At 49.6% G+C, this 19578-nt stretch overlaps 1 protein-coding gene across 1 annotated transcript; it reads right to left on the bottom strand.

The window, feature by feature from the left end:
• Positions 1-1482: 1482 nt before the first annotated feature.
• On the bottom strand, positions 1483-18936 carry acadl (acyl-CoA dehydrogenase long chain). The gene is made up of 11 exons (XM_039755174.1): positions 18776-18936; positions 16520-16693; positions 16213-16350; positions 15950-16114; positions 14801-14867; positions 14157-14321; positions 13806-13907; positions 7446-7559; positions 5554-5681; positions 4035-4121; positions 1483-1724 (listed from the first exon to the last, which is right to left on the bottom strand). Exons 1-11 carry the CDS (start codon positions 18862-18864, stop codon positions 1613-1615), a joined length of 1341 nt encoding a protein of 446 aa, XP_039611108.1. The 5' UTR covers positions 18865-18936; the 3' UTR covers positions 1483-1612.
• Between the last annotated feature and the right edge of the window lie 642 nt (positions 18937-19578).

A 19578-nucleotide genomic window follows, 5' to 3' on the forward strand; every position in this document is an offset into this window, starting at 1 on the left:
CCTCTCCGACTCTCTGCTGTGGCCGAATGACCTTTTGACCTCGGTGACATTTTTATTTGGCTGACCTCCAACTTTATTATAAACTGGGAATCCTCAACTGAATTCAATAAAGGCAGCGAGTAAAGACCACAAGAGAGGAAAAGGGGGTCTCCAGGGGGCAAACTTGTGAAAACACCAGCCTGGCGCTGCCATGTCAATGGGGGCAGAGCTAACTGTGCTCTGATTGGTTGGTGCGGACCACGAGGCTCTCCCTGATTGGCTGTAAGGCTCCCTCGGAGTTCTCTCCATGGCGCCCGCCGTGTTGCTTACCTGTGCCATTCGTGCAAAAGCAGCAAGTCATTCACCAGTCGCTGCACTTCTGTCATAAATCCTGGGGCAGGCGGCGATGCCATCCCCTCGAGGACCCACCAATGCCCGCTGTTGTTTTAGTGTGCAGAGAAACTTACGTAGACGAGTGGCCAGAGGTCACTCATTTAAATAAAACGTCATCCGAGACGGGGGGTCCGCCTAACACCAGTCTGTGGGAGATGGTGGTGGTGGCACAGAAGCAGCCACAGTTCAAAAACAGACCACCACAAGGACAAATGGCGGGCAGCGCTCAGGCGAGGCCAAATAAAGATCAGAGACACACCAAAAATGCCAGCACTACAGTGAAGGATGGCACAGGTGGCATTCGGCTTGGGGGCAAAGAATGGACAGTAAAAAATACAAGCAAACGCCACAAGAGATACCACTGGAGTCTGTGGAGATGCCAAAGCAAAGCTGGAGGTGAAGACCCCAAACATGCGGCCGAAGCCACCTTGGACATGTTCTGCTCAGGATGCAGTGGTGCCAATGCTGGCATTCAGCCGAGACAGTCTGACCCGACCCCGCGTTGCCCGTCTAAACAGAGAAATCACAAACTCAACAGAACCCTGCGGTGGTCAGTCCTGGACAAGGGGGGGGCGGGGGGGTTGTCACATGACTCACGTCTCGTACTCCACGTGTCCGACAGCCACTCAGATGGGCAAAATGTGGGCACTGGTTGCTAAAATGCTATGAACAGTTGCTTCCTGAAAACTCCAACAGGAAAGGCGTCATTCCCATAATGCTGGGCACTGGACTGGAAGATGGGCACACCAGAAGCTCGTACACCCTGCGCCAGGCCTCCCTGCAGGGGCACAAGTGACAAACCCCCGATACATACCTGCCAATCAGTCGGACCTGAGAGAACACAGCCAGGCGAGGGTTAATCACGTGACCGGCCTGGGGGTCCTCTCTGTACGTGACGAGGCTCTTCACGTGTGGCCCGATTGGTGAAATGCAAATCAAAGGACATTTTGGTTTTCTTTGTCACTTTCTCTCCTTTGGTGTTTCAGTGCCTCGTTACACAAACGCGGGGGTCCGCTGCCACTTTCAGTCTTGACGTTCATTTTGCTGCCCATGTATTGGGGTCTGGCACCGCATAAAGACGGCCACCTCTGAATGAAGGCACATCGCGTGTGACACGTTTATCAAGTGATCAGCTTTTAATAATTCAGCCTGCACAAAGGCACACAAATCCCCACTCGGACCACAACAGGCCCCCTCGGCGTTGGAGGCTCACAGTTCGACACGTGGGGGTCTCGGCCCATCAAGTGAAGTTTGCCCCCCACTTCTCGCCAACGACGGTTCTTGCGATCAGCTCCTTCATTATCTCATTGGTGCCACCGTAAATGGGCTGCACGCGCGAGTCCACGAAGGCCCTGGAAGAGAAACACAAGCCTCTCGTTAGTGAAATGGCGCGGGCACCGACGATCTGCCAGCCAAACATCACCTGAAAAAGAACCCGTCAACAGTGAGAGGGCACTTGGGGGTCTACCTATAAAGCTCAGAGTGGCAGGGGATTGTGGGAATGCAGACGTGGAGCTGGCAGGCTGAGACCACTTCACAAGGCAAGTGCCAGGCCAAAAACACGTGTGGGTGGTACACAAAGGGCATGTGACAAGCAAGCACAGACCACCTGCCCACCCGTCCATCACTCACCTTGATTAGCTAACAGCCAAACCGTCCCACCGTGACTGGCGCAACTCTGAGCCTCCAGGTGTCGGCCCCACACTCATGAGACTCGCCGCCTTTGAGGGTCCGGCGGGCCAGGATGAGGTCCTCTGCTCAGACGAGCACCAACCGTGTGCCACTCCCTTCGGTCCCGGGACCCTCCTGGCTGCTCTCCTCTGCACAGAGTCCTGTACTGTGGTGACCGCAGTGGCCCTCACTTCACATCACTTGGGTGACCCTCTGACATCAACAGGAGCCCCCAGCGTGTGTGACGACCCTCAGACGTGGACCTCGGGCACTTCACTTGCCACGAGTAGCGAGCTGCCCCTTTGTGTTTCTATTTTCGGCCTTTTGTGTGAATCGTTGGCTTTAAAGTGAAGACCCTTGGCTGGCTGGGTGGCGGAGTTTTGCTTTCCGTGTTCAAGGCGGCCATGCTGGGAGCTCGACTTGAAATTCTGCTTGGCCCCCCCTAAACCCTCTGCCATCTGGCATTCAGCGCTGAGCTGGTGTGCCCGGGTATTTCTGAGGTGTCTTTGCTGCCATCCCTGTGACTTCTCAAGAGTCTGGCCGATGTGTGCCGTTAGCACCCCCTGCTGGGCACCCCCTGAAAGTGCTGGGCCATGGCGGGTCTTATCAGCCTTCATCATAAAGCCCACCCGACTCTTCGACTTTCAAATCTGTTCTACTTTTACAACAAACTGAAAGCCCCCAGTGGTCCTGCCTCCTGTCTGTCTGGGCCAGTAATGCCAACCGGCAAGTGCCATGGGAGTCTGACGTGGTGCCAGAGGTATTCCTATTCGACGCAAGACCCCAGGGACTGGTATGCCTCAGGGGGTGATGAGGAGGGTTGGGGTACAGCATTGGCACAAAGTGCACAGCAGCATACCGAGAGGGGAAGGGGGTCTCAAACACCAGCAGGTCACAAGGAGGTGAGGGTTACCAACACTAAAAACACCTCGTCATCCTCCTCATCCTCACAATGTTCCTTTATAGTTTGGATTGTTGGCCTTCATCTTCACTCCTTTGATAAAACGTCTCAGGGTCTCCGCTGGGAGAAAAGACTGCGGGTGTGAGCCCCCCATATGCCCACCAGTGGAGCAGCAATCCCAGAATGCCCCAGGCTCAAACAGCAGCACCTCATGATGGCAGCCTGATGGCAGGATTGGCGCTTCCGTTATTTTTTTTTTTTTTTCTTTTAATGGGCTTCTCTAAAGTGGCTTTGACTAAGTAGGTCAGAGCTGGAGGTGGCAGAGATAAAGATGGCAAGATTGGCACTGGGTGTGACGAGGATGGACAGGATTAGAAATGAGGACATTAGAGGGTCAGCTCAGGTTGGCAGATGTGGCGGGTATACTGGCACTGAAGTACTAAACCAGGGGTGTCCAAGGCCGGGCCTGGTGGGCTGCAGTGGGCCGCAGCTTTTCCTTCTCTCCCTTCTCCTTTTCCCTTCATTTTAATGGTCCTGATCTTAAGGATTCATTTCTTCATTAAATGGCAGCCAAACAGAAATGAGACGTCAGACGAGCCGCTAAACTCCGGCCAGATTCTTGCTGTCGTTCCCCTCCTTCTGCCACAGCAGGCTGGCCATTTTCGAGATGTTTTGGTGCCCTGAGCAGACCAACATGACCGAGACCCTCAGCGTTCTTCATTTTCAGGCGGCTCGTTTCGTGTCTCCTTATTGTTTGGCTGGGGGTCCGAGTTGCGACAATGAAAATGAAAAGGGCTCACTAATGAAGAAGATGGTTAGAATGAAAACCTGCAGACACTGCGGCCCTCCAGGACCAGAGCCGGACCCCCTGAACTAAACCCTTCCTCCCTGACACGTTTCTGCACCCTAAACCCCCAAGTAACGTCCGCTGGGCCCCCACTTTGTTCTCTTTGTGGTTTCAGAGTTTCCAGACCCTCCGTTGTCAGCCTCCCCATTTTTATGTCCGGAAACAAAAATTCACCACAAATCTGCCGTTAGGGCCGAGTAGACGACCATGACGAGAGTCCGAGGTGCCGCTGCGGTCACTTACTTGGCAATGGGGTATTCCCACATGTACCCCCATCCTCCGTGGAGCTGAACGCACTGCGTGGCCACTCGGTTCTGGAGGTCCGACGCCCTGCAGGGAACAACAAAGTGCGACTGGATGACCAAACGGACGTGAAGGAAGATAAAGAAGCCATAAGCACAACTTAAGATTCTTTAAGATTCATTTTTCTCAGTTTTTTGCTAAAATTGAACACAAAACTTAAAACCAAAATATTTGGTGTGTGGATTTACGAGCACAAGCTGCACTATGAAGCAAACTAAGGGCTGCAGCCCTTTGGGCCAAACACGTAATACACCGGGGGGCTCTGCGCAGCCAGACCACCAAAAACCAACAAGCAGGAGAGAGAGAGAGAGAAAGAAAGAAAGAAAAGAACGAACAGTCCAGAGATGGCAGGCGCGGTTCCTAGGGATATGAAGACTGCTTAGTCGCCTACTCTTCAGACCGCCTGCTGGCACAACACAAATGCTTGTCTGGGGGTCCACGTTTTCCCCCACAAAGCCACTGCACTTGCTCACCTGACACGCATGTCGGAGTTTTAAAAACTAGCCGGCCGTTCAAACGCTTAGAGCGCCCTCCAGTGGCTGTCAGCTCGTCTGCACGCGGCCTCAGTGCCACACTTCAGCTCTTGTATTTTTGTCACCTCTCTAAATTCTCAAGTTTGCCATTAATGACAAGTACAGCTGACACTCGTGGTGCCAGGCTGCCGATTCAGTGTACCCATCATGGTGAGACTGACTGGAATGAAATGCTGCCGCCCGAGACCCCCTGCTCTAAACCATTCCCAGGAGATACCCAGGCAGCGCATCTCACAGGTTTACTCACAACGGCCGCCGATCTTTCCACTTTAGCCAGCAGTCGCCTGCACGCCAGGGGGCTTTAATGCACTCTGTCAAGTGAAATGTGGCACTGCCACAATAACCAGTGACTGAGCTGGCATTCTAGTTGTGATTGTACTGATCACGGCCTTGACTAAAAAAATATTAAGAGTACATCATGAAAAGCTGGGCACCCTGCACAGTCCGCGTAATAAGAGAATCCGCAAGGCCCACACCTTATTAAACGGCCCCTCGTCTAACCAAAGGAGGCAGAAATGTGTCGGACCTCCAGGACACAAGGCGGGTAAACATGGCATTCCTGTCATTTATCACACACTCACACTTTCATATTGATGTTCGTGAAATGAGAAAGCCCACCTGCAGGGAGAGGAAGACCACTTCCTTCTACACTCAACATTAACAATCAGGGGCTCAGCCTTCATCTCTCTCAAGTTCTTAAAAGGTAACGTATGCCAGTTTGTGTTCTCATTTCTGTAATAAGCACACTGGCAGCCCCCTAAAGTGCCACCCGCACTAGGCTGTACGGATCGGTCAGCAGTCCAAAGTGCACGAGTGCCATGTGCGGGTTTGTTTGCCGTTTGCTTATAAAACACACAGTCCGTCCGTCCTTTTTGGGAGGCGCTGGCACATTCCCAGTTGCCTACAGCGGTACGTGAGCTCCTTACCAGTACTTGGCCATTGAAGCAGTGGCCGAGTCGAGCTTCCCCTCAGCGTGCAGCTGCAGACAGCTATCAATGAAGGCGCGTCCAACGCAGATCTCCGTCTTCAGTTCTGCTAACTTGTGTTGGATCGTCTGCACAGCGATATGAAAAACAGAAACGTTCACACAAACAGACGTCAAGTGGGCAGAATTCAAATGCGAGCGGTTCATAAACCGGACTGGCGTTATAATGAAGGACACCGACTTCTGAGACACTACAGGGTCCTCGTGTCCTTTCACAAAGTCTCTTACATTCTCTTTCTCTTCTTGGTACTCAAATGTGCCACTCGGTGCCCACGGCCCTCCTGCCAAGTTGTTTTGCCTGCCTAAGGTAACGTCACCCCGATGGAGGATCACAGGAATCGTGGGAACGAGGGGTCCTTTCATCGGATTGGCTGGCCCAGCGCTGGCCAAATGGGGGAGGCAGCTTGATGGCCAAGGTCTCCTATTATGGGATGTCATCAACTGTTAAATTCTCCTCCGTACTCGTAATATTTTTATTGTTATACTGGATCGAGGATTTGCTCTGTTCTGTGTATTGTGTTGTATCGGTTGGTTTGACATCCTCAGCATTACGACCACCTCAACACCCCTGTAAGGACTAGCGGTACGACCAGTGGCTGGCAGCAGACCCCTGTAACCCTAACCCTAACATAAAGAGGGCCACCTCAGTTCTGTCCGCCAGGCAGACGCCATCCTCTTTGTTAAAGGCTCTGAGGGTGACGAGCGACTCTCTCCTTCCTCGGGATGCTGCAGGTGACTAATGTGGAGGGTCTGTAAACCCAAGGGCAGCAGCTGGGGTTGGTGGCATCGTCGCTTCTTTTCTCGTCTCGATAATAAAGTCTGCCTAACCTACCACTGGGAAGACGGAGGAGGAGGAGGAAGAGGAGGAGGAAGCCCCTTAACAGACTTCACCATTGCAGAGTGCACCGAGAGGCCAACCTCACAACGAACAACTGCCATTAAGAGCGGGGAGGTGACATTTACTGACAAGAAATGAACTTTAAAGGAAACAAAAATGGAGGGGCAGGCAGAAAGACGACTTAAACTGACTGAAAAACACATTTGTGGCACAACAGCGGGCGACCTGCTGCCTCACAGCTCCAGGGTCTTCGTGGGGTCAGCACACTGTTTTCCTTCAGGTTCTCTTTCCACATTCACAGACATGACTGTCAGGCTACTCTGCAGCTCTGAATCAGTGCCACGGTGGTGCCCTACAATGGACTGGCACTCTGACAGGAACAGACAGCATGCTTTGGCCTCTGGCCGTGTGTCTGGTGGTGGACTTTATGGGATTTCAGTTTTGTATTCTTGTTACTCACTGAAGCCATGAAGACGTGGGGGCGACGCCATGTTGGGCACAAAGCGAGTCTCCACGTCAGGGCAGCACAAGGCTGGCACACGAGTGGAGCGGGCAGGGTGGGCGACACTCGCAGATCAACAGAGACGTTCAAAGCTCATTCGCTTGCAGGTCACCTCAGTTTTTCTTCCACTTACTTAAAGACTTAATGGCAGCAGACGGAGTGAAGAACTTCTCAGAAAGTGCCAACAACTGCCACTCAGTCTTTAGTTTTATGAGCGCCTCTCACTTTGCACACATTTTCATGGTTTTGGCACCTGCAGCCAGCACAGTGGGCTCCTTAATAATGAAAGTTAAAGGGTCCTTAGGCCTCTCCTGGGCACACCCAGTTAGAATGCCCTCCTCCTTTTACTTTATTTACCCACAAAGCCTGGGCACAACGGTGGCCACTAAATACACCTGACGACGAGACCATTTGATGTCGGGGAGGCGTAGAAGTCCGCCACATATTTAATACTTCAGCCAGCCGCCCCTGGTCAGAGAGAACAACCTCATACCTGCAGATGAGCGATGGTTTTCCCGAAAGCTTTCCGCTGTTTGACGTAATTTCGGGTTTCTTCAAACATGAATTCAGAGCTGGCAATGGCCATGTCGGAGATCAAGAGACGCTCCTGCAAGAAAAGGGAAAAAAGGGATAAACAAGTGGACACTTGGCGTCAATTAGTAAATCAGATATCACAAAAGACCATCAGCTTGGGTGCCAACGCTAACAGACCAAAGGGGCAGGCGCCAGCGATGACCCTGCACTTGACGCTTTCGTTGGCACTGAGATTTTACTGCTCATCCTCATTACTTGCTCTTGAAATGCTACAGAAAGATGAGGAGGTGGGCTGTGTGGTGAACGGCTGGAGGAGTCGGATTATGGGCTGTCAGCACCACTGGCACATAGCTGGATCGGAGTGGCACTGACTGACTCATCACTAATTCTCCAACGTCCCGTGTAGGTAGAAGGCTGACATTTGGCAGCTCATTCCTTACAGCTCACTTATAAAAGTTGGGCAGGTTTCATTTTAAACTTCTACGTGTAACGGTCACAACTGGAAGCTACTTACATACATAGATACGTCCATAGCCTGCAGCTCGGTCGCCATGTGAGGTGGCGTCGTGTGCCGCAGCATCAGGCCTCCTATGTAAGTACGCAGAGAACAAGCGAGAGCTCCAAAGAGCGCTGAACAAAAAACACATTTCACAATTGAGAAGGCAGCAAAGAATATGAAGCGAGTGACGCAAACAAGCATATTCATAAGTGCAGCGACTGCGGAAACAAAGCACGGTGTGAACCGGAAGTTTAAATTAAGTTTATAGACACGCTGCCGTCTGTCACGCCTACGACGAATACGGTATTCGCGAGATACAAGTTTAATGAGAAGACACGAGGTATAAACGAGACTTTAGATCGCTTTGTAACGGAGTTAAAATTGCTGTAGCGAGAAACTTAGCCAACATTCAATAACGCCGTGGACATCGCACGAGATCGCACGAGATCGCACAGGCACAGCTGAGGCGCTTCGATGCATGTACTCCGAGCGGCTCACGTCAACTGACTTGGCAGGACTGGAAAAGATTAAATTAAGATCACAGACACGCTACCGCTAAATATTCACAGGCAATTTCCACAACTTAATAGCGGGAATGCCTGTTGAACATCTTGGATTCACGAGTTCCCATTTGGGTGGTGAACACTTCGATGAATGAAACCTGTGATCTTTACAACGGTTGACAAACACGGAATGTAACTCAAACACAACACGTCCTCCAAATACGAACCTGATTGAAAGAAATCGTGAGAATCAAATCCTTGATGACAGTGACACTCATGACAGTCACAAAACAATTACTGTACCTTGACAATCGTGTTACGTTATTTGTAAAATGTTTCCTTTTCTTAGCACAAGCACAGCTGAGAGGCTTCAATGCATGTACTCCGTGTTAAAAAATAACGCGTTTAATCACACTTTGCACTCCAAGCACAGGGGACCTTCTGTCAATGATTTCCTGGTACATCGATGACATTGATGCACACATCAGAGCTACAAAAATGGAAGAGTCGGAAGAAAGCGCGTTGCTAGGACTGATCGGAGGCAATTTTCATTTCAAAAGACGACCTGACGGAAGCCTTGATAAAAGTGTGGTTTGGTGCAAACTGTCCAAAAAGGAGTTTGCAGACCACCGACGCACTTCAACCTTACGGTGCCATCTAAATGCAAAACGTGTTACAGCGAGCACAGAAACTGTGTATGATGTTAGCACTAGCAGTACGGGTTCGAGTGCCAACAAAAGGTGACGGCAGCCCAAACCTGATGAAATGACTGGCATCAGGACCAAAATGAGTCAGTGAACATCAGTCAAAGTTACAGATTCTCTCGCAAGATGGATTGCTTTGGACTGTCGACCACTAACAGTGCTGGAGGATACGGGTTAGAAAATGTGCTACACTTGGCGTCAGGTCATCCAACTTCCCAACTGCCGTGCCGAGAGACGACTGAAGGAAAATTCAACAGCTTTATGACACTGAAAAGCAAACAAAATTAGATGAATTACAGAGCGCGGACTTTGTGGCTCTCGCTGGGGATCACTGGACTTCTGTGACCGTCAGCAATTCTAATTACATCGGATTACAGGATGTTCAACGATCTCGCTGGTTTAGCCTCATGTACAAAATCGAGTGGATTTTGAAGTCTGCACAATTTTAGCCAGGGATGAGATTTTTGTTTCTGTTTTGAACTGAAATGCAGTTTAAATGCATTTTTTTTTTCAGAAATTAAAAGAGTCAGAATGGCACACAAACCCACAATCAATCCGCGCAGGTCCTCTTTAATGCTAAAAACAAGAAATCGACAGCAGAAACACGAAACGCGGCGTACAGCATTCCATGCAGTTTGTGCTCCGCGGTATTCAAGAAGAATCGCAACACGTATACAGGAACACCGCCACGCCGTGAGAAGAAAGGACTCACGATCACTGATCTGTACGCATACTAAATCAGCAGGACAGACATTTAACTGAGACGATGTACGTAAAGTTCAAGGCGAGTACGAAAAGTGCCAGAGAGCGGACTGAATCCTGCTTATCAAATGAGAACGCCATCAACAGACACGTGGACATCAACCAGAATGTGTGAACTTAAGAAGAACTTCATCATAATAAACAAGACTTTACACCCAATAAGCCCCCCGACCACACGGACCTAGCCACCCCCCCATGTGATTTTTTTCTATATATTGCCTTTGATTCTTGTAAGTCTAAACCTTATCCTCAGATGAAGACCCCTGGCAGGAGATGGAAGCTCAGGAATAAAAAACTACTTTATAATACGCAATTCATTTTCTCCCTTTGTGGATCTCCAGCTACAAATATGCAAACCATATCAGAGACCTTCTCTTCCATATGTAGATCTGTATATGTATGTGTGTGTCTGTGTGTGTGTGTGTGTATATATATATATACTGTATATACTGCTCAAAAGAATTAAAGGAACACTTTTTAATTAGAGTATAGCATAAAGTCAATGAAACTTCTGGGATGTTAATCTGGTCAGTTAAGTAGCAGAGGGGCTTGTTAATCAGTTTCAGCTGCTGTGGTGTTAATGAAATTAACAACAGACGCACTAGAGGGGCAACAATGAGATGACCCCAAAACAGGAATGAAGGGTTTAACAGGTGGAGGCCACTGACATTTTTCCCTCCTCATCTTTTCTGACTGTTTCTTCACTAGTTTTGCATTTGGCTACAGTCAGTGTCACTACTGGTGTCACATGAGGCGATACCTGGACCCTACAGAGCTGGCACAGGTAGTCCAACTTCTCCAGGATGGCACATCAATACGTGTCATTGCCAGAAGGTTTGCTGTGTCTCCCTGCACAGTCTCACGGTCATGGAGGAGATTCCAGGAGACAAGCAGTTAGTCTAGGAGAGCTGGAGAGGACCATAGAAGGTCCATAACCCATCAGCAGGACTGGTATCTGCTCCTTTGGACAAGGAGGAACAGGATGAGCACTGCCAGAGCTATACAAAATGAACTCCAGCAGGCCACTGGTGTGAATGTCTCTGACCAAACAATCAGAAACAGACTTCTTGAGGGTGGTCTGAGAGCCCAACATCCTCTAGTGGGCCCTGTGCTCACAACCCAGCGCAGTGGAGCTCAATCGGCATTTACCATAGAATACCAGAATTGTCAGGTCCACCAATGGCACCCTGTGTTTTTCACAGATGAGAGCAGGTTCACCCTGAGCACATGTGACAGATGTTGAAGGGTCTGCAGAAGCCATGGAGAATGTTATGCTGTCTGTAACATCATTCGGCATGACCAGTTTGGTGGTGGGTCAGTGATGGTCTGGGGAGGCATATCCATGGAGGGACGCACAGACATCTACTGTGTAGGAAATGGTGCTCTGACTGCCATAAGGTATCAGGATGAAATCCTTGACCCATTGTCAGACCCTACGCTGGTGCAGTAGGTCCTGGTTTCCTCCTAATGCACGAAATGCCCGGCCTCATGTGGCAAGAGTATGCAGGCAGTACCTGGAGGATGAAGGAATTGAAACAATTGAATGGCCTTCACGATCCCCTGACTTAAACCCAACAGAACATCTGTGGGACATTATGTTTCGGTCCATTAGGCGCCGCCAGGTTGCTCCTCAGACTGTACAACAGCTCAGGGATGCCCTCATACAGATCTGGGAGGAAATGCCACAAGACACCATCCGTGTCTCATTAGGAGCATGCCCTGACGTTGTCAAGCATGCATACAAGCTCATGGGGGCCACACAAGATACTGAAAAGCATTTTGAGTAGCAGAAATTAGGTTTTTGAAAAATGGACTAGCCTGCCACATCTTCATTTCACTCTGATTTTAGGGTGTCTACACAATTGAGCCCTCTGTAGGCAGAAAACTTTTATTTCCATTAAAAGACTTGGCATCCTTTTGTTCCTAAGACATTGCCCTGTCGTTATTTGTATAGATATCCAACTTCATATTGAGATCTGATGTATCTAATGTGTTTCTTTAAAGTGTTCCTTTCATTTTTGTGAGCAGTATATATATATATATATATAATATATAATAGTGTGTGTGTGTATATGACAGCAACACTCATGACAGTCACAAAACAATGACCTTGACAATCGTGTTACGTTATTTGTAAAACGTTTCCTTTTCTTTTTCATTACTTCTTTAACACACGACGTCTCTGCTGCAAAGCGCCGGTATTTTGCTAGTGAAAAAATAACAAGAAATAAAAATAACGAGACAAACCTCCTCCTCCTCCTCCTCCTCACCCCTATGGCAATAACAATGAACACTCCCGACAAGATGGCGTGAGGAAGAGAACCCCGAGAACAGTTACTACGGTCCTAGTGGCGGTCCTGTGCGGTGAGGGGTCCGATTTCCAGGAGCGCTCCTTTTGAAGACGCCACGTGAGAGACGGTCCACTCATCCAGGGCACAATAAACTTTGTAGACAACACGTTGGACACGATACCCAGAAACAGCGACCTCCTGTTGCTCCATCAGGCCCTCCTTTTAAACTTTCCCGCTGGCCTCTATGGTCCCCAGCAGCCCCTACTTCTGTTTCAGTCACCCTACGCAGGTAATCCCCCTCGAGCTGCACCGCTACAGGGTGGTCTGCCCAGTCAGGATGCACCCGAGTGTGTGGGGTAATCTAACTGGAAGACCCAATGGGCGACGTCCAGCAGTCCAACCACAAAGGCGGGTAAAGGGATCGATGAACGGCGACGGCTTACAGGCCTCAACACGAGTCGCTTCATGAAACTGAAGACTTGTTTGGTGTCCACAGGCCATGTTGTTCTGTAGGACACATCACATTGTAACCGCTGGCACACACAATGGCAGTCTGCACTACAGCAGGGGTGCCAGCCAGCCCCTCTGAACAGACGTTTCTAACAAAAGACTTTCCACAAATGAGGACAGCGACAAGCAGATCCAGGAACCATACTGGACATTGGGAGGGAGCTGAATGCCAGGTGCTCGTTTGGCATTGTCACAATTTGGGCACAAACTTTGAAGGGGAATCCAAAGGAACGAGAGTGCCACAGAAATCCCATTTCTCAGAGAAAGCCCACACTCGACGACGACGACAGGCATCTCAGATTTGAGCCTGTGCCACCCCAGATGAAGAGGAGCGCACTGAGGTGGCTTGTCTCACCACTGGGAGCAGATGATGACGACGATGACGGACGGACATACAGATGACGACATGTCCTAAGGGTACCAGAGATGGCAGACACGGTTCCTAGGGATATGAAGACTGCTTAGTCGTCTACTCTTCAGACTGCCTGTTAAGTGGCATACGATGCTTGCGTGGGGTCCACGTTTTCCTCCACAAAGCCATTGCTAGAAGACGACTCGCTCGCTCGCTCAACTGGACTTTGCAGCACATCAGCGAGCAGAGCCCCGAGCGTGTGCCTAAAACGAGGACTTCTCGCATTGTGAAATGGGGCCTGGTGCCCATCACAAGAAGCTTTGCTCAATGGCATCCCGCACCATCCAAGCCCCCCAAGATGCGTTCACAGCTTTTTAATGAACAAGTGCGGGTGTCTCCAACGACAGGAGCACGCGAGGGGAGATCAAAGGCTGGAGCCTCAAGTCACGAGAGCTCAGCTCACAACGAAACGGCCATTCAGCCCACGAGGCCAAGCGGTCAGAGACGTCCTTCTGCGTATTTATGGCCGACTGCATGGCTTTGTGTAAAAGTACCCCTGAAGACAGACAGATTTTCTCCAAATGTAGTGAGCCCTGCTTGAAAATGAAAGACAGATTTCTTTATCTTTTAAAAACCGAGGAGCAGCAGCAGCAGCAGCAGCAGCAGAGCACAACTCGGACTTGTCTTTATCTGCTCACCTGAGGAAGCTCGTTCATCAAGTAATAAAAGCCCTTATTGGGCTCCCCAAGCAAGGACTCTGCAGGAAGACGGACATCTTCAAAGAATAATTCAGCCGTGTCCTGAAAAAAGAAAAAGAAAAGCGCATTCAAACAGTGACGACGTGTGGACTCCTAGTGCATTCTGGGTGCCGCTTTACAATCTCATAGTCCACCGGCAGGCCTCTGGGACGGGGGGTCTAACTGCCTGGGAGTTTGGCTCCTCATCTCTTAGTCTCCATCTGCTTTGTTTTAAACAAGTCTGCGTCTTTAGGGTCACAGCACTGAAATGAAGAAAGAGAATTGACTTGAAGAGATAAGAGAGCGTCATACCTGCGCCTTCAAGCCGATCTTCTCCAACTTTCGCCCCTTGATAAATCCCTTCATGCCGTTCTCCACCAGGAACAGGCTGGTGCCATGAGCTGCTGTGCGGGCCTTGCTGTCCGTCACTGCCACCACAATCACCAGATCGCTCATCCAGCCGTTTGTGATGAACACCTAAACGAGGACAGAGCAGCTCAGACTTGTACGGGTCACTCTGGCACCCTGTGGGCACCCTGTGGGCACCCTGTGGGCCAACTGAGGATGTCGTATGCACGAACACCAAAGACCGTCATCACAAAATGCCGTAACCCTCAGCAGATGATAAAACGTAACCCGAGGGAGCAGCCGCCCACGTCTGAAGTGTGCCAGCGGTGCTGCAGGCACCAAGCGGGCCTCTCACATCTGGGGACAACGCTCTGCACAGTGCCATCTACTGGAAGGTACAAGCGATGCATGCATAATGAAAGAGCAAAGCAATAAAATGCACTGCCACCACAACAATGAAACAATGGAAACAAAACCTTTGTCCTCCAGACAGCGATGGCGTACTGGCATGAAAAGCAGCGCCAGACTCGGCTCTGCCGTTTACTCTCCTTCACCTCTTGGCGCTGTGCAGTTCATCTCAAAATGGGGGTTATTCAAATGGGACTTGCCTTACTGCCATTCAGGATCCAGTCATCTCCATCCTTCTTGGCATGCGTTCGCACTCCTTGTAAGTCACTAAACAGAAAACACAGGAGCTCACTGGGAATGTGACTTGAGGAAACATGGAGGGCATGACAATACTGGCGTGAGTCACCTAGGACGGTACAGCTGTGGCTTCATTACTATCACTATCTGTGGAGTGAAACATTAAGTCACGTCAACAAGAACACAAACGCATGAAACCTTCTCAGAAAGAGAAATGAAGCACAGAGACGAGACCTCGTGGGCCCGGGTGGAGGTTTCTTCAGGCACTTTGCCCAAAGAAGCCATTCCCGAATGGCACGGCGATGCCAAACTGGAGGCGTGTGTGCCCAAGAAGGCGTCAGTCTCACAATAAACTGTGCGTCCCCCATTCCCAGGTCACAATGATGCGGTCAGACAGCCACCAAACCCAGGAGTTTGTCACATTGCCCGTCTTTTCATTACGACCTCCACTCAAATTCTCTTCGGGCCCGCGTCCGGACATGGAGTGCTGCGGGTGACGTGACCTAAGCCACAGTGCCACACTGCCTGGCACGAGGCCTGCTCAGAGACCATCCTGAAGCACACATTCGAGTAAAGGCTGAACAAAAACGGCAAGCTGGCGGAGTGGAATCTGCCCAAGACTGGCATCCTCTTGAGCCTGATGCCCGTTTCTAACCAACGCTCCGTCTCCTCGTCCTTTCACAAATTACTTGGCAGTCTGTGGCTGTCGGTCTCCTCCCTGACTGTGCCCCCCGTGCCCCCCCTAAAAGACACATCAAATATTTCAAACGAGGCTATTAAAAGCGCTGCTGGCGACTCTGCCAAGGACACACAGCATTCGCACCTCTGGAAGGGGACGTCTACACTGGCATGCGTGTGCCAGCGAGTCAAAGCCCAACACAGTGGAGGTTTCGCAGATCTTCGCTTCTTACACTTCAAGACGTCACACGCCAGCCCGTGTTTTACGTTTAAAGCGCAGCGGCACAATGACAAGCAGACAGACGAGCCAGCGCAACATTTCACACTGAAGCAGGCAGACATGGCTAACACGGCACACGAGGATGAGGATGAGGATGATGAAGACGAGGCAGAGTCCTGCGCTTCAGTATTGGACATGCAGAGCAGCATCTTACCTGCCAGCGCCCGGCTCCGTCATTGCAATAGCGCCAATGCACTTCCCTGCTGCCATGTCGGGTAGAAAACGATGGATTTGGGCCTTGGTGCCATAGTGACTGATGTAAGTCATCACAATGTCAGAATGGAGGGAGAAGCCCGGGCCTGAGCAATTGGAGTACATCCTGGTACAGAAAGGGAAAGGACAGAAGGACAGTGACGACACTCAGCCAGCGACTCGGGCACCGCGCCGCCTTTCAGATATTGAACGACTGCCACTTACTGCTCTTCCCACACAACTGCAGCAGACAGCAAGTCCCCCCCAACGCCCCCATGTTCTTCAGGAATGTAGACTCCCAGGAGGCCTTGTTTTCCGGCTTTTTCCCAGAGCTCCCGACTGACCTGGCCAGCTTTTTCCCACCTACAAACACAAAGTGACCAGTCTGTTTAAAGAGATTCAAACTCCGTGTTAGTCATTAAACGCCAACGTCAAATGGCAGATTGAAAACCTCGCCAGTGAGCCGCTCTCATGGCATCCGTCCACACATCACCTTGTGGAAACTTCCACGTTATTTCACAAAGACACTTACTCGCCATGGTGGGGCACCACCTCGTCCTGGAAAAAACGCCTCACGCTCTGCCTGAAGATGTCATGCTCCTCCTGGAAGATTCTCCTCGTTCCGATATCCAACAGGCTCTTGGACGACGACGTTTCTGGTCGAAAGACTTTAAGGGTACCTGGGCGCTCCTCAGTGTGCTGAAGCCTGGTGGATAAACAAAGGAAAGTGGCGACACGGACGGCATTTAAAAACGTGCCAAGGCCACGAGCCACCTGTTGGAATGACAAATGCAACCCTTTTTACTACCACAAATGTCTGTGTTGCACCATCTGTTGGAATGGGTAAGCGATGCATTTTATTACTGCCAATTATACATTCCAACAGATGGTGCAGTGCAAACGTTCATTTCCAATGAATGGCAGTGGATGCAATTCTTACATTTTTGTACTTGACAGGTAAAGCCAAATAAAATAAATAAAAGCTGGATGACTGAAAACAAAACTGGCGGTTCACTTTATCACAAAGCGCAGACAGCAGCTCCACCAGCTTGTTTTAGAAATCAAAACCTTTCAAGCAGCAAAACACATGAAGATCAGAATTGAATGATCAAATGGCACTCCTGAAATGAAACACACGTCCTAATTTGAATTCCAATCCAACCCTCGGGATGTTTCCCTGTCAGCCATCAACTCGCAGACTGGGCAGCGGGTATAAAGGGCAAGTCACACCTGGCACACCCTTTGATCGGAATGTAAAACAAGCAGCCAGACTCCTCAAAAAAAAAACAAAACTCCAGCATTTGTCTTTAAGATTAGATCTAGGAAATGTCATCGGCGTGTGCCAACAATCCACATGCAGGTGCCTTTTGTTTTTTAAGAATCTGCCATTTAAACGATCTCCCGGGATTTGTACCGTTTTTATTAGGATCTCCATTAAAATACGGGCTTGACGACAAGCAGAACAATAATAGTAAGAACAATAATAAGAGGACTAATAAAATTAAATCACGTCCAAAGCGTCCCAAACGGCTGCCACCCCACGTGTACCCACACGCCGATTAAGCCCCGAAGACACGTAAACACAAGTCGGTCGGACATTGGGGGGCTCCGTTTATTTCTCTAAGGGGGCGTCCACTCCGAGCCCCTCTAGGGATGCCAGATTAGAAAATCAGAAGTAGGGGCCACTCTTAAAATCTCTCTGTATTAATATGTGTAGAATTTCGGGTGTTCGCAGCAATACCTCGAGCAGCCCGTGACTTGCGGCGGCCGAAAAGGTCCATTTTAACCACAGATCAGTGCCATGAGAACAAAATCATTTCAAGGACTTAACGAAACAAATCATTCTTTGCAGAGAAAGTATGGATTTAACAAACGTTGAATTTGTAGCAGTGTATTATATATAAATATAATAACTAAACGTATGCATGCCGCCTACACACCCAGACCAATATCTTATATAAAAGTAGAGACATCAGTTAAAAACATAAAGCAAGGATTTGAATGAGTTATGAGGAAAACAAAAGAAAAATCATTTGAAACTTATTTAATACAAGCTAAAACAATCTGGAAAAGGGAAATCATTTGAAAATATGTATTTAATACAGACAACAGAGAAATATTATTATTTAATACAGGCAGTTAGAAAAAAGCGGGCCGTGGCGAGTAGTAAGAACACACTTCGGACAGCGGACAGTCACCGTGTGTCGCAATGCCGACAGAGAAGCGCACAGCAGCGCGGCTGGACAGCAAAACGGGAAGAGCGTCGCCGTCCTCAGAAGTAGAATTACTTATAAAGTTACAACTAAAGTACCGTAAGAAGGCAGTAAAGATATGGTTGTATTACGAAATTTGAAAATGAACTAAATCCGGGACATTTGGTAGCCCCTGAAAGGTCAGTACGGGGCAGGGTACACAATGATTATATATGGGACATGTCTGGCAAGACTCGCTCGTCCTGTCCTGTCCTACCCTGCCCTTCAAATGGGCTTCGTGGCCGCAACGCAAAGCCCAACCCGCGAGCTACTCCTGTCCGCGGCTGTCCGAAGGAAACAACTTAGAAACCCCCCACAGCGGACTCGAACCCCTTATTATAAAGATCTTTAAAAAACAAAAAAAAAACTTGTGAGCTAAAAACTGCGAGAAGATGTCGCTGTGAAAGTCACACGTTTAACTTGACAACGCGACAAGTGGCCAACAGACCCATCGGCGTTCGGGTGGCAGGCAGCATGGACTCGTCACGGCACACAACACACAAAGCCACCCCGAATGTTCTCGTTCACAGCACTACCTGGAGCTCAGACACGCCAAAGAAGAAGGAATGCGACGTCTCGTCTTGGAAAAAACACCAGCAGCGACATTCCTCACAAACAGTGCCATTTACAGCCCAACCTGGCGGCAGGTCAACTGGATGCGGGCTTCGAATTACTGCGAGCAGCTCAAACTAACGGCGTAACAGCGCCAGCCGTGGCCAGGAGGAGAAATGGCACGACCAGAAGCGGAGGATGGGGAGCTGGGCGCTGATCACAGGAGCGAGGGGCCCGCGGTGTCAGTCTGTCCGTCTGTGTCGGCTCCACATTAGCACGATCATTAGGGGCTGGAGCAAGGGTCGTATTCTTTGGGTTCTGTGATATTTGACTCTAATACAGTTGAACGTAACACTGAAAGATTTATTTGAAGAGAAACTTCACAAATGAAATACTCAAGTGCTTCACGTACAGGTCAGCCATTTAACAACTACGTTACCTTCAACTGAATAGGGAGTATCCCCAATTTACAAGAAGTTCATATAAACTGTAATATAAGGGAGTGTTTAAAAATGACTTATCTCGACAGCAAGGGTCGCTGCTACTTGAGGGTCTGCGGGGACTGCCCCCCCATTAAAGATTTCTTGAACTGATTATTTAGATATGCATATGAAGAACGTGTAAGCAGAAGTGCATGTTAGCAAAAAATACATTAAGATTAAAAAGGAAGAAGGAGTAATTGGTGAGGGGAATCGTAGAAGTCAAGTGGAGAGGCGGTTGGTGGACCTTAGTGTTGAGTGCCCACCTCTGCGTGATTTCCTGCCCGCCGAGGACTCCTCTCCGAGAT

The sequence above is a fragment of the Polypterus senegalus genome, chromosome 6 (genome assembly GCF_016835505.1).
Source record: "Polypterus senegalus isolate Bchr_013 chromosome 6, ASM1683550v1, whole genome shotgun sequence".
Classification (NCBI taxonomy): domain Eukaryota; kingdom Metazoa; phylum Chordata; class Cladistia; order Polypteriformes; family Polypteridae; genus Polypterus; species Polypterus senegalus.